Source organism: Ogataea haglerorum (genome assembly GCF_019207285.1).
Source record: "Ogataea haglerorum isolate 81-453-3 chromosome Unknown 81-453-3_NODE_11_length_416158_cov_97.210077, whole genome shotgun sequence".
In the NCBI taxonomy this organism is placed as follows: Eukaryota; Fungi; Ascomycota; class Pichiomycetes; order Pichiales; family Pichiaceae; genus Ogataea; species Ogataea haglerorum.
The window spans coordinates 70,136-96,921 of NW_025065161.1; the positions used below are offsets into that span (position 1 = coordinate 70,136).

The window sequence follows — 26,786 nt, forward strand, 5'->3', positions numbered from 1 at the left end:
GAGCTTGATTCCAAATTAGAACTTAGACGCCCGAGGATCCATACAGCTTAGCCCACTCTTCGAACTTCCTGAGACCTTCCTTTGAGACACTTGGTCTGATGTAATTCAAAGAGTTGATGAAATCTTGAAGACAGACAGGCCTGATTTCGTTTTTCGCTGTTAGGAGCAATTTATCTCCCAACTCTCTTAATGGTCCCATGGCTGCGTCTTTTGCCAAGGCTGTGATATCGGATCCCGAAAATGAATCGGTCAATTGAATTAGCTCTTCTAAGTTCTTGTCCGTTAATGTGTGATTTTGATGCGAAAGAAGCCTCTGTATTTGGGCTTTCCGGGTATCATATTCTGGGAGTGGTATGTATTGCCGTCTCACAAATCTTCTTCTTGCAGCTTCATCTATTGCCCAGGGTAAGTTTGTCGCCGCTAGCACCAATACTCTTTGTAGATCCTCTCCCTGGTCTCTTCCAGCCGCAGCCTTGGTCAGATCAGACCACTGAACCAAAAACTCGTTCTTGATCCTCCTTGAGGACTCGTTTTCGCCGTCATTACTTCTGCTTCCCAGTAAAGAGTCTATCTCATCCACAAAAATGATTGAGGGCGCAAGTCTCTTGGCTAGTTGGAACAAAGCTCTAACCAGCTTTTCCGACTCACCAAGATATTTCGATGTCAGCGAGGATGCAGATATTGAGAAAAATGTTGATTTTGATTCAGTGGCAACTGCACGGGCAAGCATAGTTTTTCCTGTTCCTGGTGGGCCAAATAACAGCATTCCGCGAGCAGGCTCTCTCAAGCCACTGAATAGGTCTGGCCTCAAAAACGGGTAAACCACCGTCTCCTTTAACGAGTTTTTAGCCGCGTCAAGTCCCGCAATATCGTCCCAGTGGACTTCATCTCCGTGAATCACAATCTCGTTGAGAATTTGCCTAGCAGCAACGGGATCTACGCCTCTCATTGAGGCAATTAGTTTGTCTTCTTCGTCTTCAATTGAATTGTCACTGTCCAAGGTTTCCGTATCTTTTGTAGAATTATCAGCAAGCACCTTAGGAGCACTTGCCGTTGACCCTTTAGCGACTGGCGAAGCTCTCCTGGAGCCAGATTGGAGATTTGGCACAGGCTTAGCGGGACCAGGAGAATGATTAGCTCTGCGGCTTTGGGGTTTGGCGAGCTGCACATTTATCGATCGCGGTGGAGATCTGGCAATTCTTACTGGCGATGTGTGGCGGGCAGGTTGGCGAACAGCACTGGGGGCCACCTTTTGGGGAAGTTTGACTTGCGAGGAAATCTTCAGCGCCGCCCTGGCCCTTTCTGCCGATGATTTATCATGATTCTTTTGTGCTTGTTGTTTTGGTTGAGGCGTCAACTTGTGACGAACATCAAGATTTGACAGGTTTTCGCTGAGGTCAATTAAGTCTTCGTCGTTGTTACTTCTAGCGGCTTTCGATGCAAGAGCATTTTGTTGTAACTGCTTGAGCGTTTCTTTATGATGGTATTCCTCATCATCAATGACACCATCAAAATCCTGAAATAGGTCCTCTTGCGAATTCGACAAGTACGGCTTGTTGGTGAATAAACTTTTGGATGGCGCCCACATCAAGTTTGCAGCTTGTTTGGCTGTGGCTTGAGACAAGATAGAATTGCCCAAACTCCCGCTAGAGTTGTTGTTAGGTATGTTCTGATTAGGGCGGAGTGACTTGATTAATGGTTTGTTTACTGGTCTTCTGGAATTCATTGTTATTGGATAAGCGGATCTCAGGGTAGGAACGTTCGCTCGCACAGAGTTGGATCTGGAGCCAGGGGGAGACACCTTCAGGCCACCAGAGCCGGAGGATTGCTGAGGATTGGAATAGATTTTAGACGCCTGCATGAGATGGGGAGGATTCAGTTTGCTTTCTAATCTATCCATGTGATCATCCGCCTGTGCCTGCAAAATGTGGATTTCGTCTAAAATATAAGACTCCTCATCGGTAAGCTCTACCCCTGCAATACTCTTCTCAAGGGCTTCCACCTTCAGCGCTGCCGCTTGATGAAGCGATCTCCAGCCATTCAATGCCTCGCTAGAACGGTTATTTTGCTCTAAACTTAGATTCGTAAGCGATGTGTTGGCAATCTCATTGTAAATTTCCAACAACTTGGGCAGCGGCGGGCTTGGTTCCTTCTTCTTTCTCGAAAACATGATCAGGTGAAACTACCGTAAAAAATAGTACACCGATTAAATTAGTGCCCCAGATGAAACTGAGCAGAGTTTGGTCACTATTTTTGAACTTGACGAGCGCAAGACTGGTAAATACGAACTAATATGGATTTGGCCTAGAGGATGACGGAGCGGTATTTAGCAGATCAAATATCACTGGTCATATCTTTCCAGCAATCGAACAGGTAACTCGTCTATTTTTATGTTTTACTTTTACTGCCAAGTTAAAAACTACGCCAAAGAAGGCTGAGGAGGAGGTGCTCAGCCACATACAACAAAAATAGGAGTTGTGCTTATGCCTGTAATGTTGTGGCCATACGGGATCCGCCGTTGTCTGATCAACGACAAATTCTTAGAAGCCACGTTCTTCTGTCCAAACGTTTCAACAAGCTACTAACATCGTGATTACTACTCGTTCCACCAGCTAGAAATCATCCCTAACTTAATAGGCGATGATACCGGTTGGCTATGACACCGACCACGACAGTGGTTCAAGCAATAACCCCTTGGCGGAATAATACCCATTTCTGGGCATTGAGACGCGCTGGTAGCTTGCCAAATAGTCTGGAGGTAAACTTTCGATAGGAAAATTTTTAGCTGGTGGATTTTCTATTTTTATGTAAGAATGCGGCTGAAATTTAAAGCAGAAAGTTTATGGAGTGAAGCATAATGCTAAGCACAATGCCAATTTGCGCAACCCACCAAACGTGCTGGACAACAAAGGGGCACAATTTGTAGTTGAACTCCCAGCTTTTGGTATCATGGTTGAAATGCCCCGTAATGAGTCCAGTATTTCCATCGAAATCACCCATCATGGATCTGACTGTCGCTTCTTTTATGTACTTTGGGGAATCTATGCTCTTGGAGGCATGCCATTCCCCAGAAGTGAAGTTATAATTATAGTAGTTTTCACATCCTTCATGGTCATGGCCAGTTACAATGATGCCAGAGTAGTTTCCCTTAAAAATTGCATTCATCACAGCCTGAGAAGTGTCGTATTGCAGATGGTTTTCGGATTTCAAAAGTCCAATTCTGTATTCTCCGCCAGGATGACAATTCTTTTCGTTGAAGTACTCCACCAACGGGCCATCCACGCAAAGACCCTCGGGTTTGTACATTGGAATATGAGTCAGCAAAATAGACGAGCCATGGTAACTTCTTTGCTTTAACGTTTCAATAAACTGCCATGTGTAGTCCTTAAATTCCGGCTGCAAAAGAGGCCCGTCTAGGGCAAGTGAGTTGAGCACAACTATTCGCCAAGGATGATCTGTATCGTTATCAAATTCTATCCAGTAATTGTCCTTGCCAAATAGCCTTCGCCATCTAGCCATATGCTGGTAAGTTGTGTCCCCATATCCAATGTCGTGATTCCCAGAAACATTGATAAATAATGGCTCATGAGTCAGGTTAGCAGAAGACCAGTCGTAAACATTTTCGTAATGATAGAATTCCGGCCTCAGAAATAGGCCGTCCGCGAGGCTTCTCTGAAACCATTCCAGATGGCTTACCCAGTCCACATCTTTATGCATAGCTATGAAGTCGAGCTCAGCAAAGGTCTGTTCTTGAGGTCTTGGAAAAAGACGCGTCATGTATCTTCTGGTTCTGTTGTAGAACTCGGAATCAGCGATCCACTGAGACGAAAACAGATCACCCAATCCAACAACATGAGTGGGGTGCAATCGGCTTTTCATCACTCTATAGATATGACCAAGGTAGTAATCGTTGCCAAAATTGTCTAATCTCTTGATATAAGGAGTGGAAGGCCAATTGCCGTTGATCTGCGGATCGCCAAATGCCATCATCCGTATATCACGGGGCTGCGGTAATTTCTCGCTGGACTCCTTGACGAAGAATGTTTTGTAAAGATCACCGAAATACGGTATATTTCTGACGCGTTCGCCAATTAGATCACTGCCATCTTCATAGCTATGATTCCACGAACACTTCCCGGGAGTGAAACTTGGATAAGTGTAGATATAGACATTCAAGACCACTGTAACCAGTGTAATGGCCCATGAAAAGCCTCTGAACCAAGCCATCTAGCGAATCTGAATATAATCTTTCAAGAGCAAAAGTCTTTGTCTATACATCCATACACCATGCCGGGACCCTGATCTCAACAGAAATCATTCAGTTTTCATAATAATTTTTATACTATACATCAGAATCTACCATAGCTGGTGTAGCCGCTTCTTGAGCTGCTCATTTGGTTTTGTAGCAGTTTTTTGAAACCATTGCACAAGTGGACCATGTCAGGATACAGGTTTCCATGCAATAGGTATCCGTTTGGCTGAACCTTGATGTTCCATGTATATAGCTTATCGCTCTTATCGTTCAGCTTGAAAAGCAGGTAGAACCATCCCGGAGATTTGTGGTTGTAACAGAAACAGTAGCATGACCGGTTCTTGTTGGCCTTGGAATATCTAATCAGCCAGTCTTTTGTATCATTGAGAGGCTCATTCTTGAACTTATCGTGGTTAACAATTTCCTCTACCTTCAAGTACAGGTTGTTGATGTGAGAAACAATCAGCTCATCCAGATCGTGATAACGGAACTCTCCAACTTGGAGAGTGCGGCCAACAGTGTAATCATTAAGCTTGTCTAGCTCTAACACGTCAAGATGTTGAAAGAGCTGGTTTTCAATCTTCCAGGTGACAGTCAAATGGTCATTTCCTTTAGAAGATGGCCTGATCACAAACTCTCCGTTATTCTTGGAAGCAAGGTAGTCCTCTGCCTCCCGGGCATTGAAATTGTGGAAGTATGGGTGCTTGATGACACGTTTCGTGCTGTTCTCCTTCTTCTCTCTCTCCTGCTCCTTGGCAAGATCCTCACGTTCCGCCTCAAAGTCCCAGAGACCTTGGAATTTGTCCACCTTCTTTCCACGACTTGCCTCCTCAATGTCACGTTTCAACAAGGACAATTCCGCTTTGAAGTTCGCGTAATCGACCGTTTGAACAACACCTTGGACTGCTTGTCCATTCTGATATTTAGTGAGTAAATTTGTGTTGTCTCCATATTCTAGCACATTAGATCTGCTAATGTTACACGAAATTCCCGACTGAGTAACTCCCACCATGAATCTATTGTCAACTCTCTGCAAAATAACAGAAATCAGCTTTCCACGCTGGAAAAGCTCTTTCGATTCACCCGTGAGCATTTCGAAAACTTCATCCTCACTGAGGATGTGGAACGATTTCCTGAGTTCCTCATAGTTATTCTGCAATTCTTCCTTAATCATTTCCAACGTTGCTCTCTTACGATGTCCGTGCTCTTCCAACTGATCAGCATAACCCTCAAGAAGAAGATCGTCCAGTTTCTCAACTCCTTCGTCATAAAGTTTGGAAATGACACCACCTTCTTCCTGTTCAATCTCCTGCTTTTCTTCTTCGCTGAGGTCCAAAGCATCGCTCGCCATCTTTCTGGCAAGCTCGTAGTCCTCAGGGTGGATTCTGGTGGCATCCAGAAGCTCAACGTCTTTATCTGGTCTGTCAGGAACCGGAAGCTCAATAAACGGAGCACAATTCATGAACACGACCTTGGTAGATAGCTCTCTCACAATCAGTTCGTCTCTTCTCAGCAAAGAGCCTCCGTTAGCTTCGATGCCCTTGATCAAGCTGCTGGCTTTTCTAGGGCCCAAACCAGCAATATATTGCAACATGATAGATAGGTAAGGGGACCTCACTGCATCATTGATCTTGATACCAACTAGGCAGGCAACATCAACGAAAATAGTGTCAATTGCCTCCTTCACCTTATGAGTTGGAAGCAGGTTCTGATGTTTGTGCACAGAAATAGAGGTCACTGCATCTCCCAATGCCATATATTCTAGCAATGGACTCTGAACGTATCTTGCCACCCCAATACAGAAACGGGCCACCACTGGCTTGTCACTGAACTCTTCGGCTGCCCGATCAGAATGCTCATAAAGTCTGCTGGTTTCATTTGGAACATAGATTACAGGAAGCGGGATTGGATCACCCTCGTATTCCTCGTCAACATCAATTTCAACAGTGATATTGTTAAGTCTGACAATGTCCTGAAGCTTTCTGAAAAGATGAGACACTTCAACGTTGTAGCTGGAAACAGCGACCACCTCTGGCTTGAACTTTCTGACAACCTCTAAAAAATGCTTCTCAAAATCTCCGTGTCTGTGATTTTGCTCAAACTTGATGTGGTCGAAGACACTTCCGTCGTAGTCCATCGCAACAGCAATTATTGCAGAATCACGTTTTCCATCACCGTTAGTAATGGCCAAAACCTTAGGAACAGTACCCTTGGCGGTTGGGAGCGGATGGAACGGAGCCTGGTCGACCTTCTCCATGAAGCTCTGTCTGATTTCGTAGAACAGTAATCTTTCACATGTTCCTCTTAGCTTTTCTTTGACATCAAGAACTATCGAAGGAATAAGCTTTTTCAAGGCCATGTCAAGACACTCCCTTCTTAAACTGTTCCAAGAATTACTCAGATCAGAGGTACCATCCGACGACAAAAACGTAAATAGATGGTCAGCGAAGTTTGCGAAGGCGTTTTTCAGGCTGATGTCGATTTTCACAAGCCCCAGTGATTCGGCTTCCAACATGCGCAAGAACATATCTGGTTGCAAGGTGAACGATTCTAGAGGCCTGTTGATAGCATATTTGAAATCGGCATATGGAGAGCTCTCAGTGATTTTGAGCCTTCCTTTTTCGGTAAGCTTTATATCCAGGCTCGCATAGCTCTGGAATGCAAGTCTCAAGTGCGCTCTGAGTTTAGGATTGTGGAATAGTTGCTCAGAAAACATATGCTTCACAGCGTTGCTTGCTTTCTCAACGGTGTCAAAGAACGACCCCTTTTCAACACACTCGCGGATCAAATCATCAACTTTCTTGTCGATATCGTCGACCAAGTAGATCTTGTTGTTTGTAAAGACATTTTCTCCAAATTTCTCCGCATTGATACCTATCTTATCAATCACTTCGTAAACTGGGTCGCTCTTGATCCTCTCAAAAATCTTGTATTTGGAGTGCGACTTCTGCTTTCCCTTGGCTTCTTCTGGATAAAGGTCGCGGTGCCTTTTGCTGTATGTGAAAAAGAGATATTCTTGAAGATCCTGCAACTCGGTCACTGTCTTTGCCGAGTCAATATACTCATCGTAAAGAGTATCGACCGTGTCCAGTGACTTGAATTGCTTTTCAATGTTCTTTTTCTTCTCCAGAAGAGCATAGAAATCTATGTCCAGCTGCACGATTCTCCATAGATCGTCTTCAGTCAGCAGTTTCTGAACTCTTAGCTGCCCATCCTCACGGTAGGTGTGAAGCGTGTAGTCCTTTCGGCAGTTCCATATACTTGGAACTTCCAGGTTGTCCTTTGAGATGAAGTACACGATCTGAGCGACTGCCTTCTGAAATGGTTCAATGAGATCTTCTTTTCCAAGAAAGAAGGCCTTTTTCTCTTCCAGCAGAACTTTGGAGACCCAATTTTGCTTGAGTTGAAACTCTTCATCGTTTAAATCATAGTTAGTTATCCGCTCTCTGTAAAATTGGTACCGCTCTGGAATATCGGTTATTCTAATCTCTTGATCTCTGTCAGTCAAAAGATGCTCTTTCAGTTCTTCAAATTCAAAGACCTTGTTCAGCGCGTGAGTTTCCTTGGAAAGCTTTTTGACTGCGTAGCCTTCCTCATCAACTTCGTCTTCCATTTCCGGCTCTTCGTCAAGACTTTCAGCTTCCAGAGCCCATGCATATTCCTCTCCATCACCAAATATTTCGTAAAGTTCATCAAGCTTGTCTTGGTCAAATTGCGAGTTGGAAGCAAGATTCGTTTGTTTGGCTCTTGCCGATCTCATCCTGGCAAGACGCTCATCCCTCTCTTCCTCGTCTTCGGAGAACTCATCATCTTCAATGAAATCATCAAACTCTCCAAGGAGATCTTGTTGTCGTTGCTGTCTCAGCTTTTTAGAGGCTTCCATTAAATCGTCTTCCTCCTCCTCTACTTCTTCTCCTTCCTCGCCTTCGTCTTCCCTAGCACCCTCTTCGTCCGAAAACATATCTGTCAGGCCTTTGGAAGTCGGTCCTGCCGACGTTTGATCGTCATCTCCCCTTTTAAGACGCTTAAATTTGGTTTTTTCTGCTAGATGACGAGGTAACTCGCCAGCATTTTCTCTGAGCAATTCCAGATCGTCCTCATCAAGCTCGTCATCCTCTTCAAGCTTCCGTATTGCTTCCCTCTTTCTCTTTTTGTGCTTACGACGCCTCCTGCGCTCATCCTCATCTATGCTTTCGTCTTCTTGACTACTGTCCTCATCGTCCACAATAAATCCCTCCCGCACTTTGCGTAGAGCTTCTTCATCTTCGTCTTCGTCCTCATCCTCTTCGGAAGAGTCCAGAGCTGAAACTTCGTCGTTGTCGTTGTCTTCAGCATCGTATTCGGCTACATCTTCAATAAAGTCTTTGGTTTTCACTTCGTTCTCATCATCGGCAACAGCGCTGCTCTCATGTTCCGACATTGTGTGAGCTTGTAACCCAATGAAAGCCTCTTGTCGACTGAATCTATTTCTGCGAACCTGTACAAGGTAACGTTGTGTTCACCGGGCGATTTTTACTTAAAAATATTAAATACGAATTAACTGCCGGGTAATCAAATCGTTCTCGCGAGACTGAAAAATTTCCTATGCCAAAGCGCATCCGTGCACCGGTAGATTCAGAGTGAGGACCCTCGCTGGATGCTCTCCTTCAGATCAGACAGGTACTCGTCATAATGTCTGTCAAGCTTATCGTTGAACTGTTTGTTTTTGTCGTTGATAAAATTCTGGCGATCCTGCGCCGTTTTCCGCCTTTTAACAGTGGTAGTCTCGCGCTCCTTCAATTGATCCACCATGTGATCAAGCTTCTCTCTGCTGGTCAAAGAGTTGATTATTTCTGAGTCCGACTTCCCCTCCTTCTTCATTTCAAAGTATATCTGTTTCTGGGCCTCGTATTTCTCCGCACTTAACGGGTTCAATGCTTTCAGGCCTTTTGTGTACGTCTGACGAGCGAGTTGCTTGAAATTCTGGAACTCTCTGTCTTCGGCCGCGGTTTTGCCGGCTTCCAGTTTTTCATGCCATGCCTCGTCTTCTTCAATTGTGTAGCGCAGATTTCGGAGACGTTCGCTTTTTACTTCTTGGTTTTGTAATTCTGTCTCCTGCACCTCTTCTTCTGCATCTTTTTGAGCAGCAGCAGCTCGTAATTTCTGTTCCTCCTTGAGCTGCTTAAGCTCTCGTTGCAACTCCTTCTCATTCTCTTCAAGTGCATTCTCCTTGAGCAGTTTTAAATTCTTCAATCTTTCAAGCCGTTCCTCAGTATTGAGACCTCGACTCATGGTAATCATTTTTACTTTGATTTTCCACCTTCAATAATTTTTTCCGCATCGGGCCTGCTACATTGATGTGATTGGGGTGAGTTAATTTCGGCTCGCAATGATTGAGGAGATTGGAGGGAATCAGCCTTCAAGCACTTCTTCGAATGACGCTTTCAAGTTCCAGAGCTCAGTTTCATTTAATCCGCTAACAGAATGGTTACAATCAGTGCTTTTCTGGGTTCTACACGGGATATGCAACCTGAGTATTGGGCTCATATCTCCTCTAGTCAGATAGATACATGACAGTGCGTGGCAGAAATCGAATATTTGTTGCAAACATTGGGGACTTTTTTTATGTCCACATTTTTAGCGTCATTGCTACATAATAAATCAAACCTGCATATATACATATATATATATAGATAAAGCAAAATTTAAATCGAGAGCGATTATTTAATATACAATTTAACTGGACTCAGCCACAAATGTCACTTGTAAAGTTTCTGTCTCCTTTTGAATACGGGGAGCCTCGGCCAGGATTCTGGGGCCCAGTGACTTCAACAATCGACTGGTGCGAGGAAAACTATGTGATTTCCCCCTATTTCGCGGAGCTTATTAACGCCACCACAAATCTCTCGTTTTACTTCCTTTCCCTCAACTTGGTACGTTCGGCTATTGTGAACAAACATGGATTGATGTTTGTCTTTGTGTCCATCGGTATGTGCGTTGTTGGGATCGGTTCCTGGTTGTTCCACATGACTTTAAAATATGAATTCCAGTTACTAGACGAGCTCCCAATGATATATGTCACAGCTATACCGTTTGCCTACATTTTTGGGCTGGAAACAAACTCCAGAGTGAAGAGGATCTTAGTGTACGGGACCACTACGGTCGTCATCGGAGCACTAACATATATCTATTGCTCAGTTTACAAAAACCCTGAACTTCACCAGGCTTCCTATGCGGTTCTCAATTTTGCTATAGTGTTCAAGTCTCTATCCTTGGTGAAAAAACACGTTACAGACTATAACCAGAGGCACTTCCTTTATAAATTTGTTGGCTTTGCTCTGTTTGAGTTCCTGTTCGGATTTTTAGTTTGGAATCTCGACACTTTCTATTGCTCAGAGCTCATTAGGGTCAGAAGGCTGGTCGGTCTTCCATTTGGAGCATTGCTACTGGAAGGGCACGGATGGTGGCACATTCTCACCTCTTTGGGGATCTTCCACTTCATTCTCTACAATCAGATCCTTAACGTGTGGTACCATGGGACGCAGGACCAATACGAGCTGGTTTGGAAGCTAGGCATGCCGTTCGAGGTTAGACTGAAACAGAGTCCATCACCAGCGCCGCAGAAAGATGAGAAAAAGGCCACTTAAATAGACATTAGATGAGACAAGTCGATCGACGCACATAAATTCGAAAGATTCAATTTTGTGGAGTAATCAAATATATCTATCTATCCGTAGCATCCATAAATTATTTCAAATGGTGTTATTTGATTATCCGGCAAAGCTTCCGGACTCATATGTTGGGCATTGGGGGCCTGTCACCGCCACAATTGATTGGTGTGAGGAAAACTACATTTTTACTCCCTATATCGCCGAAGTGGTAAATAGTTTTACCAATTTCATCTTTGTGGCCCTGGCAATGGGCCATCTGTGGAGTACTTTTAAGAACAATTTTGGCAGTCTGTACGTTTTCATCTCTATTGGCTTTGCGTCAGTTGGAATTGGATCTTTCTTGTTCCACATGACCCTGCGCTATGAGTACCAGCTGATGGATGAACTGCCCATGGTCTATGTCACGGCGCTCCCGTTCGGCTACATATTCAGCTGGAACCAGCCACGCCTGGTGCAATATGCTTGGAGAGTCGGTACCTTTGCTGCCACCGCGTTGTTCACTTACATTTATATATACGTGCAGAGAGACCCGGCCTTTCATCAGATATTCTACGCTATTCTCAATTTTGGTGTGATCTACAAAACAATCAAGACTATCCAATCGAAGGTCACAGATCCAGACGCAAGAAAGACTATGTACAAGATGCTTGTGTTGGCCGTGTCCTTGTTTATCTTTGGCTTCTTCATCTGGAACCTGGACTTCTTGCTATGTCCTAATCTCAGAGACTGGCGTCGTAACATTCTCGGTTTTCCGATGGGTGTGGTGACCGAGGGCCACGGATGGTGGCACATTTTCACTGGTCTGGGAGTCTACTATTTTATCATTTACAACCAGCTGTTACACACATGGATGATCGGTCAGCAAGACAAATACAAGCTCGTGTGGCATGGAATCTTTGCCGAGGTGAAACTCCAAAAGCCAAAGAATGAGTAAACTTAAGGTGACAATTATAGAGATTAAAGTTATTTGCATTCTCCCACTTTTGCACAGATATATCGGTAGTTGTTGTCGAGCAACTGCAGCCTGGGGTCGGTTTCGAAGCTGGGTTGTTGATGAAGCGTATCTATGGCTGCTTTGAATTCTTCCATTGTAGCAGGAAACCATGGTAGCTGGGTGATTGAGCTGTCCCTGGAAACCAAAATGCCTAGACTTTTGACTTTTTCCAGTAAATGTACAAGATCGAGTTGGCGCTCAAACTTGTGATTGGTGGCGAACCCGTCGAATGCCAGGTTTGCCAACGTTGCGTCGTTCCTATGTTCGATGATTTTGAACATTATTTTCTGGAGCTCGCAATTGATGTCGTCGTCGCGGGAATTGTAAGACTTCCATCTTACGATATGCTCCTCTAAACGTTCTGCTTCATCCTCGCTAAGCGTAGATGAGTATCTCCAATGAAAATTAAGATTCAATTTTAGTACGTTTTTGTACTCAGTTTCGTGAAGTCGGTATTCAAAAAGAGAATCAATCAGAAACAGCATCTTTAAGAACGAGCTCTTGGGAAACCGTTCTCTAAAATCCCTATTTCCCAGAAGTTTGTTCAGCAGGTAAACGGCTTGAAGATACTCGACCTTGCGCGATTCGGCAAAGCTAATCAGAATGTCAACCAATTTCTCGATGCTTTTGATATTCGCAGCTACTTCAGCCTGTTGCTCCGGAGACATGATATAGTTTCCCATGATTATCATTCCCAATGCTTGAAGCGCCATCTTTTCGGTATCAATGAGTTTGAGGTACTCCTCGAGATCGTTATTTGCGTTGGAAGGATTAGCAGAGATATTCATCACGCTATCGAACAGTCGTCGATCGTCGTCTTCTGCCACTCTTTGAATCAAGTCATGCATCAGCTGTGTATCATTCTGTAAATCAATGTCGTTTTTGCTCATCTCGTACATCAGATCACGTTTATCGATTTTCATAAGCGCTCTGAAATATTCGCAAGACGTGCTTTGGGTAGCTAGTTCCTCCAAAACGCTTGTCCAAACGTCTTGCCAGCTTTCAGGAATATCTTGGTAAGCCACTTTCAGATCGATGCCATTGGCATTGAGATACTTCGACGCCTCTGGACAATCCAAAAGTAAATTGTTCAGAAAATGCAGAATAAAGAAACTGTGGTTCGATCCGTCAATACGGTCTCGTGTAAAAGCAAAAAACTGCTCTGATGTTGCCTGGTGCAGAACCAAGTGTTTGTTCGGTACTGAGTCGGCAACAAAGTTTGCGAGCAGTCTGTATATATCCCCCAACGGAGCCATCTCTCGTTTGAGAATTGTATACTCCATAATATCAGAAACCAGCCCTCTCAGGGCCTCATTAGCCCTGTTGGTCTCTTCCCTCAAATAAGTGCCAATCTGAAAAAACACAGACGACGAATCGCCTGCTCCAGATTCTAAAATCGTCCGCAACTCGTCTAACGCATAGTCAAGTGACATAGTTTGGGTGAAAAATTAATTTAACATTACAGGAAATAATTAATACATGGAATTAGTGGTGTTTGCGCACCTCTCTGTACCACCCAGCGCCAACGTCTTCACCTCTTGTCCCTGGCTCACGGTCAATGTACCCAAATGAACCACAGTCGTTCAGCCAAAAGTGATTAGATAGTCCAGCAGCATCCATCCGGAATTTGGGATCGGTGATTAACATACAGCCAAGAAAATCACTAATCTCGCGCGAATCCGTCTCGCTGAACTTGTACTTCTCCATCAGAACACTCTCAAGTGGCCACGGCTTTAAATTCTTGATCTGGCGTAGTGTCTTCATGTCGGAATGGAAATATCTTTTAGTGTTGAAGCCTTCTTCCAGCACGCGATGAGATATGGGACCAACCAGCTCAATTATCTGCGCCAGATGGTCGTCGTTCTTGCTAAAAGTGGGGCCCTCTGTAGGATCAAAAAGGTAGTCTCCGGTCAGAAGCTCAAACAACAAGCACCCCACCGACCAAATGTCTGATGAACATCCCCAGTTGGCTCCCAAAATCACTTCTGGAGCCCTGTACTGTCTGGTCTGGATATCGTCGGTGAAATGTCTATGAACCCAACATGCATTTCCCAAGTCTGCTATCTTTACTGTAATTAGGTCATCGTCCTCAAGCTCGTCCTCCCGCGGTGGCTCGGCAGAATATGGATCCGAATCTTTGAAACTCTTGTCCAGCAGAAATTGCAGGTCTTGCTGAGATGTTTCTGAACGAATAGGGACGTTTCCGGCAGTTCTACCAGCAAACGTAGAAATTGAGGATTTCAATGGTGAAACGAAAAATGAGCTTGATTTAGATCTCAGCGGCGACGGAAGGGGCTGCGACCCTGTCACTAGCGTTTGACGTCTTGAATGACGGCTTTTTCTGAACGGTATCTGTCTCTTCTCTTCGTCCAATGAAGACGAGCTGGCCTCCACACCAGATGCTTTAAGTTTGGACGATACCCTTCTCAAAAGTTTTCTCTCTCTTTGAGAGTCTTCTAAATATTTGACAAGCTTTTCCACATCTTCAATCTCCAAAAGAATGTTTTCTGGTTTGATGTCGGTATGGATTATGCCACATTGTCGATGTAGAAAATCCGACGCTAGTAAGATTTGTTTGGCGATCTGTTTCACAAATTTGATCGGCAAACCTTTGTGCTTGTATCTGCGGATCAGGCTCAGTAAATTCTCGCCCAGCACTTCGAAAACCATGCAAATGTGCGTTCCATTAGGTCCTTGGTGGTCGAAGTAGTCAAGCAATTTGATGAGATGCCTATGGCCTGGATGCTGCGGGTCTGTGTGATTGATTTTGGACAAAAGCTTTATCTCATCAATGGCTGTTTCTCTGTAGGATTTGGCGCTCCGCACAACCTTCATAGCAACGTGTCTATTCTCCTGTATGTCTTTGGCAAGCCAGACGGTGGAAAAGTGGCCCCATCCCAGTTTTCGCACCAAAACGTATCGACCGTCTTTGTATGTTTCCCCAAGATAAGCCGGATGGTAACCGCCAGGAACGTAGTCTTCCAGATCTTCTTCATTCGCTGGATCCACATCTGAGTCTGTGTCGGAATCGTTTGAAATGTCTTCTCCCAATTGTGCCTGCAAAAGCTGTTTCAGACTTGCTGGCTCCTTAATATTTTCTCCTTCCACAACGTGCTCATTTACGAAAGTCGTAGTAGCCTGATGATTGGCCTTGGTAAGGTCTTCATCCTTCAGGTTTGTCAACTTTTGTGTCACCTCTTTGAGGATTTCCTCTTCGTGCTCGAAATGGTGCTCGTGCGGGTCCGGCAACTCCTCACCAGCTTCCTTCAACGCAAGCGATAGTTTCGACGTTGTTGGGTTTGCTGGGTCGCTAGAAGCATTTTCCTTGTTTCTGTTCATTTTCGTTGTTTCATTACTGTCGATACGCTCTTTTGAGGGCAGAAAGGACATGCTGACCCCTCTTCGTTGGACTTCAGATTGAAACTGGTTCCAGGTCGCCTCTTTCTAGTTCTCTGTATTTTGTTCCCGTAGGGCGCCACGCAGAACTTCTTCTCTATCCTTCTAATAGAATCTACCAATCCAAACACTTTGTATGGTCTACTTTGTCAGATCAAGCGGGAGGTTGGTTGGCTTTCACAAATATGCGTACCCGTTTATTTTTTTTCCCAGAACCCTATTTTTCCTGCGTACGTCGATCGCCCCCACTATTAAATAGCTAAAACATGAACTAAAAGCATTATTCGCCTGTATACTATGTATTAGATGAACCTAGCAAGTAAAACGATCAATCTCATCGCAAAGTTATCTATCTGCCACGCCAATTAGTCTAGGTCCTCAGCCATGTTAACGTCTCCATCTTTAACCTGGCTCTCTTCCTCAGTCTGCTTCTCGTCACCACCAGTCTTCTCAGCCGCTCTTTCAGCAGCTAGCTTCTCGGCCATAGCAGCGGCTTGCGCAGCCTCCTGCTTGGCTCTCAGTTCTTGTCTTAATTCCTCTTGCTTGGCGTTGTATCTGCCCTTGATCAAGTTACCAATGGAGGCCAACTCCTCGTACTTGGCGATGTACTTCGCCTTGGTAGAGTCATCACCCTCATCATAGAGCCACTCCTCAGTGTCCATCAACATCTTCGACAGCTTCTCCTTCTCCTCAGGAGAGGCAAAGTCTGCGTATTGGTCCTCAAGCTTACCTCTCAACTCGTAGATGTACTCCTCGAGAGCGTTCTTTCTGTCCTCAGTCTCTGCAACAAGCTTGTCCTCGGCAACCATCTTTCCTTCTTGCTCGAAGAACTCGTCCAGGACGTCCTTTGGCAAGGCCAGTCCTTCATACTCGATGTTCAAATCTTTGGTCTTGACGAGCTTCTTGACAATCTTGTACTCTGGTTCATCCTCTGGCTTGTCCTCCGGCTTGTCCTCTGATTTCTCGTCTGACTTGGCCTCCGTCTTGGCTTCTGGTTTCTCAATAAGCTCTTTGACCTCCTTCTCCTCAACAAGGTATGCAGACTCAATGGTGAAGAAGCCGGATGGGTCGTTTCTAACCTTCAATTTGCAAATGGCAGAGTCCTGTCCCTCAGGAACCTCGACGCCGGAAATCTTCCACTTGGCGATCTCTGGGCGAGTTCCCTTAGGCAGTTGGTCTGGATGGGTGTATTTAGCCTCAATCTCAAAGTCAGAAGTTCTGTACAAGGTGATTAGCTTGGTGGATGGGAAAACGCCTCCCTTCGGGAAGACCTCCAGGTGATCGGTGTCCTCGGCATCTTTGTCCCAGTAGTAGGTGACAGAGAAACTGTTGATATCCTCAAACTTGAATGGTCTGACTCTCAAGGTTGGCGAGTGCATAGCACAGATAAAGGCAGCACCCTTGGCAATGGCTTCATCCTGGTTCAAAGTGAACGACAGTGGCTTGCCAAACACCTCAGAAAGTCTGGCCTTCACAGATGGAACTCTGGTACATCCGCCAATGACCTCAACGGAGTCCAAGTCCTCGACCTTGAGACCAGCAACCTCCAAAGCCTTCTCGATTGGAACGTGGATTCTGTCCAGTAGCGGCTTGACCATCTCCTCAAGCTCCTCTCTGGTCAGCTGAGAAGAAACGTCAACATCGTTCATGACAGACTCGATGTTGAATGGGGCTTGCGAGTTGGCGGACAGCACTTTCTTTAGTTTCTCAGCAGCGACCAGGACTCTGTTGTATCCCTTAGGGTTGGATCTGATGTCGATCTTGTATTTCTCTTTGAACTCGTCAGCGAAATGCTCTGCAATTGCCTTGTCGAAATCTCTGCCTCCAAAATGCTTGTCGTAAGCAGAGCCCAAAATCTTGAGCTCTCCCTTTTTCACGGCACCAATGGAAACGGTGTAGGAGGAGTGGCCAATGTCAACGAAGGCGACCTTCTTTGGCTCGTCCTCTGGCAAATCGGTCTTGAACACACCGTAACCAACAGCAGCGGCAGTGACCTCATTGACGACTCTCACCGGATTCAGGCCAGCGATGTGGCAAGCATCAGCTGCTGCTCTTCTTTGTTGCTCAGTGTACCAGACAGGAACAGCCAAACAGATATCCTTGATGTTGCCTTTTGTTTCCTTGGCAGCAATGTCCTTCAATTTGTTCAAGTACATGGCAACCAATTGGACAGATGTGAACTCCTCTTGCCTTCCAAGATATCTCACTTGTGCCGCAGCATATCCGTTTTTGTCGACCAATGAACAGGTGAAGTACTTCTTTTCAACTTCAAAATCAGGCGAATCAGCGTTCAGAGCAAGAATTCGTTTCAGGTTGTCGACTGTGTTCTTCAAATTGGATGTCTGCTGTGTTTTTCCTGTCTCACCAATGGATCTATTTTTCGTGCCAAATCCAACGATAACAGGGGTGCTTCTGTTGGAAACTTCATTCACAACAATATCGATACCTCTGTTCTTCGCAACAGCGACAACCGCGCTGTGATTTCCTAAATCAACACCAAATGGGGTAGACATGATCGATCAATAAAAAGTTAATCTCTTTAACAAGCAACTTTTTTGATCCTTGAAAAATTTTAAGAGACTTTATTTTTCTTGCGTGTACACTTCAGGAACTTTCTAGAATTTACACTACTTAGATATTTCTCACCACAAGACCTAGTAGCCAACTTGCAAGATCGTTTGAAGCGTCCTCCAGCCGTCGCTGTCAATCAGCTTGTAGCAGTCGGGCAGGACCTCCTCGCCCTTGCCCAACTTCCGTACAATTTCCACCAGCAGCTCGTATTCATGTCCGCTTAAAATATCTTGGTTGAGCGTAAAATATACCAGCAAATGGAAATTGCTAATAAGGGTAGCCAAAACGCTAAGGTCATCGCCATTGATAGAGCTCAAATAGTTCTTCAGGATAGGCATCGAGGCGGATTCTCCAATATAGGACCTGTTTTCGATAGGGAACTTGTTCGTAGCACCAGCTTTGAAAAATGGCGATGACCGTTCAGGAAATCCGTGAGTCAATGAAACCAGCAGGTATTCAACAGGGAAGCTAGGGGTAGCATGTTGTTTGACTTGTAACCCGTACTCGTTGATTTTTTGGTAAAAGATCTCAGGAACATATCTTTCGTCGTTCTGCTCGTTGATGTACACCTCGTTTGGATGTGTGGAAGGGCTAATCAAATCAGCCTTGACCAGGCCTTCTCCACTCTCGGAAATCTGATATGCTTCTATGTCGATCTCGCCACTGGTGTTCCCGGAGATCACGCAGGTGACGAACTTGGAGGAGAATATCCCCGAGTCTGACCATTTACATATGTTGGGAAATTTGAGTTGCCACTTTATAGCAAAAATGGCCTCCAAGGAAGAGAGAAAGAAGGAGTCCTTGTGTCTTTTGCAAATCACAGATCCATTCCCGCTTCCGGCGTCAAGCAGATCTGTAAAAATTATGCCGACCGGCTGCAGATCTAGTTTCCTGATCAGAGACAGTATCTGCTCTTCTTCTTCCCAGTTTTGTAGTATAATGCCGTCCTCTTGGTCCACCTGTGGAAGCTCATATATAGCCTCGACCTTAGCTTTGATTCCTAAAGGCACTTTCTCGTACCTGTCATATGAGCCGAGCATGAGGCCAATCCTCTGGGTTCCGGATAATCTCCAGGCGTTGATAAATTCGTTGATAATTTCACTATCTTGGAATTCCACATGGTCCACCATTCTGAAATTTTGTCTCTGAAGAGTGACCGCGGACGGCTGGCATTTGGAACAAATTCCTTTTGGCCAAGGATCATGGCCCGCGGGACAATTCTTGTTAATCTTGAAATTGGACTCTGAAAGTGGCGAGATGTAAGATGATCCTGACTCTTTTCTGTTCGTCAAAGAGTTGAGCTCGTTGATATGAGCATGGAATGAAATATGTTTGATATTATGTTCCTGCTGGTATCCTCTGTCCCAAGGCGGCAATGGCGAACAATACTCACACATCCCCTTATCTGTATGCTTACAGAGTGAAGTCCTTTTTCTTGGAATGAGACCTTCCTCTTTGTCGTAGATGTCATCGATGGGTAGCTGTTTGACTGTGTTTGTGGTCTTGACTTCGCTGATACTCACTGAGTTACTGGCCTCAGCTGGTTCGTAAGTCAGATAGAGCATATCTCCATGCTTGAGATTTAATCCTTGTACTGATTGGTCCTTGATATCCAATGCCAACTGTCCTTGATCACCGGGATTGGAGGCCAATCTAAGTGATTCTGGTTTAAATGGGGGCAACTTTGAGGCCAATTGGTCGAGCACAGAGCCAAAGCTGGCACCTTGATTGGTGTTCAAGCGAAACACGCCATCTTTGGATCTGAATCTAAGAACCTGGCTGTTAGACCTTTCCTTGTGCAGGGTACCTACCAATGACATTCTAAGGATTTATAAATATTCGCCACAAAAAGTGTTAAAAAAGTGAAAATATTTAAGTACGCCTCGAGTGCTGATATAAAATAAAATGATTCGAATATGCCAGAAGAGACTGCTATCAACCTCTTCGCATGTGTTCCAGTCTGATAAAATGGACTACTATCGGTTGATGGCCAAGTCGCGCAATCAGAAAGCCAAATCTGACGACGAAAGTGTTCGAACTATGTCCCTGACCTTTGATACTAGACCTAAGACCGCCGCTGACAACGCCGATATAGACAAGATTTTTGGCTTTTCTGGCAAGAATAAGTCAGACAAGTCATCCAGACGAGACGTTTCCTATAGAAGCATAAAGAGGAATATCGCTGGAGTGATGGTGCCAAAACGCCCTATAGAGCCGGACAATTGTTGTATGAGTGGCTGCGTGAACTGTGTGTGGGAGCTCTACGGAGAGGACCTGGAAGAGTGGAAGCAGCTCACCAAGCTAGCCGCACAGAGGCTCATGGAGCAGGGTGACGACGTGAAGGAGAAGTGGCCGGTAGGATTTGATCCACCCCCCGACTATCTGCCTGCCAAATACATTCCGGAAGAACTCAGGGAAAAGAACGTGAGGCAGGAGAAGCGCGTGGAAATGCCATTGGGATTACAGGTTTTTACTCAGCTGGAAAAGAAGCTGAAATCGAAACACCGGCGGCAGTCCGATTCCAGGGTAGCGGCTCAAGCATAGGCCCGTTGTTTCTAATATGTATTCGCGATATATTTTTAGCATTATTCGACATCGACGCCCTTTTTCTTGAGAAACTCCTTGGCCTCGGCAATTTCGCCGAGAAGCTCGTGATACTTGTCTTCCTTGTCTTTGAAGGTGAACACTCCATAACCCAGAGTGCCCAATGCATAACAGCCAAATGACACGAGAGCCCACCATGGCACGACAGGCAGCACTTCCTGTTGCACGACTTTAGGCAATGGAATAACTCCAACTAATAGGGAGAAGTAGATCGCAGAAATAATAAATATTGCGAGCACAGTTTCGGAAGCTTTCGTCATTGAGAACAGATTGTGTTTTTTTGATTTAATTTAGTTTGGCAAGTCGCAACATATTTTATGTCGTAGAAAAACTTCAAATAAAAATATAAAGTCTCTACATTAAGGCCAAAAGGGCAACGGTCAGGCCCGAAAGCAGACCCGCACATTGGGCATTGTGGTTACCCTGCGCTTTGGAGGACGAAGATGTTGGAGCAACTGAAGCGGCCGACGACGAGGACGAAGACGAGGTTGTGGAAGGATGGTGAGCACTACCAGACGCAGACGTGCCGGTCTGGCTATTAATGGTGTTTGTGGAGGCCACAGAAATAACTGCAGAAGTGATCTCCGTGCCATCGGTGTCGAAGATGGTGTAATTAGAGGCTCTAATGTCAATCTCCACGATCTTACCAACATTGGAGTTGTTTGCACCAAAGTGGATCATATCCTCAACTCCGTCTGGGGCATCAGGCAGGTCAAAGTCGGCATCAAAGACTGAGGAGAGCGACTCCAAATAAGCCTTGTCACAGGTAACGATTCTCGCTTTGGACACCTCGTCAGAGTAGATTGTTGGAATAGACGAGTTCTCAAGCTGCGATTTGAGGTTGTCGAAGTCTTGCTTGATGGTGACAGAGCCGTTACTTGCAATCTTCACCAGGCCATAGTCGTTAGCTTCTGTGGAATACTCATAGATCAGACCACCACTCAAAGTGTTGACCAATCCGCCATAAACACCCTCGCTCACCTCGTCGAAAGTTCTTGGTGTCTTGGTGATACAGCCGTATTCAGAGAAAAACACTGGGATGGTAGAATTTGAAAGGGTTTTGTTAAGCTCGCCGTAGCCAGAAGAAGCCCAGTCTGATACGCCAGAACACCATTCGTATGAGTTGATACCAAAGAAGTCGGATTTCGAGAGATCGTCCTCGTCGCCGTCAATAGAGCAAAGCATGTACTCCAAAGTGGCGTCTCTGAGTCCGTCGTCCAGAACGTCAGCGGCAGAGTAACCAACAGGGATGGTTCTATTGGCGTTGTTTTCAATGTACTGCTTGATGTCTCTCTGAACGGCACGTAGATACTTTGGATCGACTCCAGCGGACTTCGCATCGTTGATGACCTCATTGCCGCTGAAAAATCCGAGCAGGTTAGGGTAGTTCTTAAAAGCATCGACCATCTTGAACACTCTCTCCATGTAAGAGTAAGTGTACGAATTGCTTGGGTTGTATCTGTTGAGCGACTCGCCCGAGAGCGGCGAGTTGACGTCGATCATGACGTATATGCCCGCAGAGTTGAAGATGGACATGCACTCGTCGTGGTTGAGTTCTGGGTTCACGGTGTAAACTCTGATAACGTTGACTTTTGAGCCGAGATTCTGCAAGACGTAAGCGTCTCTGTAGCAGGCTTCTGGGTCGGAAAGAACGTCTGTAGGGTTAGAATCCTGGTAATCTGACGATCCACCTGGCTGGTAGTCGACACCGGTGACGAAGAAAACCTCGCCGGCATCGCTTGCATCCACGGCTGGCTTGATGAAACGGTTTCCAATGATTTCGATTGGAATCAGCGCATTAGTGACAGAAAGCGAGCAAAGAATGCTCAACAAAGACTTGTATCCCAACATGGTAGCTAGAGCAAAGAAACGAGTGGAGGTTACAAAGCGAACGAAGTAGTTGAGTCAAAAGATTGTTTTTCTTTGTTTTTTAGATCTCCACAAATTAATTCCAGAGATTCGCTTCCTGTTTCGATACGCGGTGCGAGGTGGGAGCCCTAATTTTATATGGTGCGCTCAGCAATATTCTGTAGACCAGTGCGCGCAGAACAGACAATTGGCAGTTCAGACAGGTTGCATGCATGAAGAATATAGAATACTGGAGCTTTGTCGCGATGCGACATACGATGCGTCGTAAATCGATTCATTCAAGTAGACTAAAAAAACCCTTGTAGGCAACGTCGATGTCCCAGAGAAACTCCTTCAGCTCATCATCGGTGAGCGACTCGTTCAGCTTTAAATTGTTGAGCTTGATCAGCCACTGCACGAGTTTGGCGCGGCCATCGTAGTCACCAAACACCTTGTTTGTGCTGGTCACGATGTCGGTGAGCAACGGATGAAGTTGCTCTTTGTTGTTGTAATTGAGCTTGATTGCGTCCATTAGCGTAATGAAGGAGCCCGTTGCCTCGGCAATTGCTTTACCCTTGAGCGCAATTTCGCTTCCACTGGCCGAGGGAGCGAGGTTCACCGCGGCTAAGGAGCCGTGTGATTGTGTGGCTGTTGCCGGGAGACCGATCTGGATGCGTTTCACGGCCAGAGGACAGTCTAACTGCAAACGCTGTACGAATTTGTCCAGGTCGTCGAACTCTTTCTTGATTTCGTCGTCCTTGAGAATGAGGTTATACTGGTTGATCAGTCGCATAACTGTGTTCGTGTAGTAGTCCTCATTGTCGTGGAATTTGTCCTTGATGAACGATTTCTCCAAAACGTTGATCGCCACTATGATGGAATACAATTCCGCAAGCGATTCGATGTGGTCTCTCTGGCGATTCGACTCGAACAGAGGGATCTCGTGGTCGAGCGATTGCTTGGCTTGGCGAATCAGACTCTCTGAAACCGAGCGCGACGTTGCCGGGGCGTACGCCAATTGTTCCATGACTGGTTAGAGTTTTTTTTTTGGCACAGCCCAATTCAACATCGGCTCAGCCTTATGGATAGGAGAATTGTGTCTCAGATTAAGCTTGCCATGCGCGGCTGTTCAGCCTGCATAGGGGCCATAACTAGAGCCCTAGGATGCTACCCGATGGCTGCCGACCCTGATCTTTGCACGAGTGAACGGTAACTCGAGTAACCTTTCTCCTGTTCCGCCGGGAAGATCATTACTCTGAGATATAACCCAGAGATCTGCAGTATGCAAGTTAAAGTTTACCGTATTAGTGCTTTGTCACAGAAGATACAGTTTTTGGTCCGAATAGCAGCGACTCACCGAGCCAAGAAGCTGGCGAGTCCGCAGAAGCGCGCATGAAACCCGTACATACCAGGCCGATTAGTCCATGTTCGCCCTATATCGCTACTAATTGGTTGCACCCGTTTGCGTGCATGTATCTGCGATGAAAAACAATAAAATTTTTAGCTCGGAAACGTTATTACCGTCGTATAGTGCAGGAACCTGATGAACCTTTTTCTCACAGGAGACCAGAAAACCTAATTATAATTCCTCGGGTCTTTTCTTGTAACACTAGTGTCTGCCACCATGGTGAACATACTCAATGCCGCCGGTTGGGCGTCGTGTTTCGCATTGCAAGCTGTTGCCACATACCCGGAATATGGAGGGTATTACAAGTTTGGGAGGTACTCCAAATCCTCCCACGCCGTTGACCCTCTAACCTCGGCGATCCTCCGGTCCGGCTTCTACCACAACGAGTCCTCGACTTTGCCATCTTTCTCATTGACCGACTCTTCGCCGCATTCTCCCGACCTTTCTCTCCCGTCCTTTTCGAGTCCGGACCTCATACCCTCCATGTCGGTCCCTGATATCCTCCCATCGTTGTCCTTTCCGGAAGGCTCTTCGTTTCCCTCCCTGTCCCTTCCGGAAATCTCTCCCGTGTTCCCAACAGTCCCTACGGCGAGTCCTCGCAGTCCTTCGCTCTCGCTTCCAGAAGTTACTTCGTTATCTCTCACAATTCCAGACTTCTGGCCCTCAGTGTCAATGTCAGTGTCGGACCCGCAGATCTCGGCACTCTCCCCGGTCTCGCTCTCTAACATTCCGGGTCCTTCGTCTGCTTCGACTTCATCGGGTGCCCCAACTGAGACGGGTTCTTTCGTGGCTCCGTCTGGGCCGTCCACCTCGCAGACACACTCACCACAGACACCACCACCATGGTCGGCACCGCCATCATCACCGTCGGCCGCAGTGTCCCTGCCATCCACGGCCGCGGTCTCGGAGCCACCATCGTCGCAGACCTCATCGTCGCCATCCCCAGATCTGTCCTCTTCGGCCCTTCTCTCTGCATCAGTCCCCTCTTCCTCTTTGTGTACCCCTACTCCGTACATGAAGTTTATTGAGGAAGCTTCGACTTACTACTGGGGAGTCTACGTCCCGCCCAGCTACGGCTCCTACTCGATTGAAATGGACCAGGGAGACAACTGGGAATTCGACCCAAACGATTTCGAGCCGTCACAGATCTCTCTGAGCAAAGGAAGAGTGACCTACACGGCCCCAGTGGCCGCCAGCGGGGCAGACGTGTGTGCCGATGAGCTAGATAACGCCGATTTCGGATTCCGGGCCTCCTTCTACGTCATGGATGTCATCACCGGCAGCTACAAGGCAAACGCCACGCTCGATACCCAGAACGCCGGGACAGTTTTTCTCAACGCGTCCGGTTTCGTCGAGATCCACCCAACCATCTCGGCGTACCAGGACAACGACACCGGTTACGGCGTTTTCGAGATCCACGTCCCTTCCAACTTTACGCCGTTTGGAATCAGCGCAGATAGCGAACACGACTGGGTCTTTGTCGACCAATACTACCATTTCGACTACGACGGCTCGTCCATGAGCGGCTCGTTCTCCAGCCTGGGTAACACCTCCATCGACATGTCGTATCCTCTCACGCACGCTCCCGGCGGCGCCTACAACGTCGGCTTCGCCATCAAGCCGGTCGACGACAATCGGGCTTTGAAAAAGCGAGCAGAGAGCGAGTACGACGCCACCTTCACATTCACCGACCCAGAAACAACGATGTACCTCAGCACTTCTGTCTCTCTAACCCAGACGACTACTTCGACTCCGTCTTCCACGTCAAGCTCCTCTTTGTCGTCTGCATCGTCCACAGATGCCCCTACATACACTATCGTCTACGAAGGAGACAAAATATTGATAGACTTTTCCATTCCTTCAAGCATCATGGAGCGCGGCTCTGTGTCGTACTCCACCTCCAATGAGAACAACTTCGAGATCGACAGCGCCAGCTCTGGAACCATCCCGCAGGGTAACGCGGCGGCCAGCTTCGAAATCGCCGGTCACGAGGTAGACAACACGCAACCGGGCTCCATCGACGTGTACATCTCGCTCTCTTCTGGATCCAAAGTCAAGAGAGCCGACTCCTGGTACTACACCATCAAGCTGAGCGCCACGTCGTCCAGCGGCGTCGTCAAGCCAAGCTCTTCAGAGCCTTCAGCCCAGACGTCGCAGATCCTCACCACAACGGGCAGCGATGGCAAAACCACCGTGGTGACCACGTTGGTTTCGAAAGAGACCGATGTCGCGTCCGACGACGACGACACCCTGACGTCCATCGACGGGTCTGCCTTGACCTCCAGCAAGGGTGACCCTCATGGCGAGACCACCAAGACGTCTCTGAGCCGAACTAGCAGCTCGGCGACCAGTTCCAAAACCAAAAATAATGCTAAAACCACCACGAGACAGGCGGGCCGAACGGCGATCACTTTTGTGAACTCTAATGACGATTCCACTGTAATTACCACGAGCCTTGCCTCGGGCGTGGCTCTCTACCAGACAATCGACCCAGAAGGAAAAACGGTCCTGGCGACGTCCTTCAGCGTCGGCTCGAACGGCTACGTTACGGCCACCACTGACACAGACGGCGACCTTGTGTACACCACGGTGAAAGAAGCAAGTGGTGGTACGGGAACCTCAAATGCAGACGAATCATCCGGTGGATCTAGCTATGGATCCTCTGGCGAGTCCTCCGACAGTTCTTCTGACGCCTCGTCCAACGGTTCTGCCTCCGGCTCGTCAACCACTCACTCTAACGGAGCAATTATCACCACCGATGCCAGCGGCCACTCCACCACCATTTCCGCCGCAGGCTACAAAACAACCATTACCGGCACTGATTCCGAAGGTAACACATTGCGAATTACAACCAGCGTGCCAGCCGGCGCGTCTGCATTTTTGACCACGGACTCCAATGGCAGCAGAACGCTTACCACGGTGACTGCGTCTCGCGGTACCTCTTCCAACTCCGCTGGCCTATCTGTTTACTCTGGTAGAGCCGTCTCTAAAGCCCCATCAGCATTGCTCGGTGTTTTCACCGTGCTCCTCTACATCCTCCTCTGATCAGGTTCCATTTAGTAT

At 46.6% G+C, this 26,786-nt stretch overlaps 16 protein-coding genes across 16 annotated transcripts; 4 read left to right on the forward strand and 12 right to left on the reverse strand.

Annotated features, from left to right (window-relative positions):
* Positions 1–22: 22 nt before the first annotated feature.
* KL911_003897 (uncharacterized protein) lies at positions 23–2,170 on the reverse strand (the record flags this gene model as incomplete). The annotated part of the gene is made up of 1 exon (XM_043199127.1): positions 23–2,170. The coding sequence occupies one exon, from the start codon at positions 2,168–2,170 to the stop codon at positions 23–25; it is 2,148 nt and encodes a 715-aa protein (XP_043053166.1).
* Positions 2,171–2,826: 656 nt separating this feature from the next.
* Positions 2,827–4,227, reverse strand: KL911_003898 (uncharacterized protein; the record flags this gene model as incomplete). Its single annotated transcript, XM_043199128.1, has 1 exon — positions 2,827–4,227. The coding sequence occupies one exon, from the start codon at positions 4,225–4,227 to the stop codon at positions 2,827–2,829; it is 1,401 nt and encodes a 466-aa protein (XP_043053167.1).
* A 122-nt stretch (positions 4,228–4,349) lies between these two features.
* Positions 4,350–8,672, reverse strand: KL911_003899 (uncharacterized protein; the record flags this gene model as incomplete). Its single annotated transcript, XM_043199129.1, has 1 exon — positions 4,350–8,672. One exon carries the CDS (start codon positions 8,670–8,672, stop codon positions 4,350–4,352), a length of 4,323 nt encoding a protein of 1,440 aa, XP_043053168.1.
* A 194-nt stretch (positions 8,673–8,866) lies between these two features.
* Positions 8,867–9,532, reverse strand: KL911_003900 (uncharacterized protein; the record flags this gene model as incomplete). Its single annotated transcript, XM_043199132.1, has 1 exon — positions 8,867–9,532. The coding sequence occupies one exon, from the start codon at positions 9,530–9,532 to the stop codon at positions 8,867–8,869; it is 666 nt and encodes a 221-aa protein (XP_043053169.1).
* A 455-nt stretch (positions 9,533–9,987) lies between these two features.
* On the forward strand, positions 9,988–10,878 carry KL911_003901 (uncharacterized protein; the record flags this gene model as incomplete). The annotated part of the gene is made up of 1 exon (XM_043199133.1): positions 9,988–10,878. One exon carries the CDS (start codon positions 9,988–9,990, stop codon positions 10,876–10,878), a length of 891 nt encoding a protein of 296 aa, XP_043053170.1.
* A 109-nt stretch (positions 10,879–10,987) lies between these two features.
* Positions 10,988–11,836, forward strand: KL911_003902 (uncharacterized protein; the record flags this gene model as incomplete). Its single annotated transcript, XM_043199134.1, has 1 exon — positions 10,988–11,836. One exon carries the CDS (start codon positions 10,988–10,990, stop codon positions 11,834–11,836), a length of 849 nt encoding a protein of 282 aa, XP_043053171.1.
* A 29-nt stretch (positions 11,837–11,865) lies between these two features.
* KL911_003903 (uncharacterized protein) lies at positions 11,866–13,329 on the reverse strand (the record flags this gene model as incomplete). Its single annotated transcript, XM_043199135.1, has 1 exon — positions 11,866–13,329. The coding sequence occupies one exon, from the start codon at positions 13,327–13,329 to the stop codon at positions 11,866–11,868; it is 1,464 nt and encodes a 487-aa protein (XP_043053172.1).
* A 52-nt stretch (positions 13,330–13,381) lies between these two features.
* KL911_003904 (uncharacterized protein) lies at positions 13,382–15,286 on the reverse strand (the record flags this gene model as incomplete). The annotated part of the gene is made up of 1 exon (XM_043199136.1): positions 13,382–15,286. One exon carries the CDS (start codon positions 15,284–15,286, stop codon positions 13,382–13,384), a length of 1,905 nt encoding a protein of 634 aa, XP_043053173.1.
* Positions 15,287–15,657: 371 nt separating this feature from the next.
* Positions 15,658–17,805, reverse strand: KL911_003905 (uncharacterized protein; the record flags this gene model as incomplete). The annotated part of the gene is made up of 1 exon (XM_043199137.1): positions 15,658–17,805. One exon carries the CDS (start codon positions 17,803–17,805, stop codon positions 15,658–15,660), a length of 2,148 nt encoding a protein of 715 aa, XP_043053174.1.
* Positions 17,806–17,946: 141 nt separating this feature from the next.
* KL911_003906 (uncharacterized protein) lies at positions 17,947–19,683 on the reverse strand (the record flags this gene model as incomplete). The annotated part of the gene is made up of 1 exon (XM_043199138.1): positions 17,947–19,683. One exon carries the CDS (start codon positions 19,681–19,683, stop codon positions 17,947–17,949), a length of 1,737 nt encoding a protein of 578 aa, XP_043053175.1.
* Positions 19,684–19,768: 85 nt separating this feature from the next.
* Positions 19,769–20,407, forward strand: KL911_003907 (uncharacterized protein; the record flags this gene model as incomplete). Its single annotated transcript, XM_043199139.1, has 1 exon — positions 19,769–20,407. One exon carries the CDS (start codon positions 19,769–19,771, stop codon positions 20,405–20,407), a length of 639 nt encoding a protein of 212 aa, XP_043053176.1.
* A 41-nt stretch (positions 20,408–20,448) lies between these two features.
* Positions 20,449–20,727, reverse strand: KL911_003908 (uncharacterized protein; the record flags this gene model as incomplete). The annotated part of the gene is made up of 1 exon (XM_043199140.1): positions 20,449–20,727. The coding sequence occupies one exon, from the start codon at positions 20,725–20,727 to the stop codon at positions 20,449–20,451; it is 279 nt and encodes a 92-aa protein (XP_043053177.1).
* Positions 20,728–20,821: 94 nt separating this feature from the next.
* On the reverse strand, positions 20,822–22,318 carry KL911_003909 (uncharacterized protein; the record flags this gene model as incomplete). The annotated part of the gene is made up of 1 exon (XM_043199141.1): positions 20,822–22,318. One exon carries the CDS (start codon positions 22,316–22,318, stop codon positions 20,822–20,824), a length of 1,497 nt encoding a protein of 498 aa, XP_043053178.1.
* Positions 22,319–22,610: 292 nt separating this feature from the next.
* On the reverse strand, positions 22,611–23,342 carry KL911_003910 (uncharacterized protein; the record flags this gene model as incomplete). Its single annotated transcript, XM_043199143.1, has 1 exon — positions 22,611–23,342. One exon carries the CDS (start codon positions 23,340–23,342, stop codon positions 22,611–22,613), a length of 732 nt encoding a protein of 243 aa, XP_043053179.1.
* A 755-nt stretch (positions 23,343–24,097) lies between these two features.
* On the reverse strand, positions 24,098–24,739 carry KL911_003911 (uncharacterized protein; the record flags this gene model as incomplete). Its single annotated transcript, XM_043199144.1, has 1 exon — positions 24,098–24,739. One exon carries the CDS (start codon positions 24,737–24,739, stop codon positions 24,098–24,100), a length of 642 nt encoding a protein of 213 aa, XP_043053180.1.
* Positions 24,740–24,815: 76 nt separating this feature from the next.
* Positions 24,816–26,768, forward strand: KL911_003912 (uncharacterized protein; the record flags this gene model as incomplete). The annotated part of the gene is made up of 1 exon (XM_043199145.1): positions 24,816–26,768. The coding sequence occupies one exon, from the start codon at positions 24,816–24,818 to the stop codon at positions 26,766–26,768; it is 1,953 nt and encodes a 650-aa protein (XP_043053181.1).
* Between the last annotated feature and the right edge of the window lie 18 nt (positions 26,769–26,786).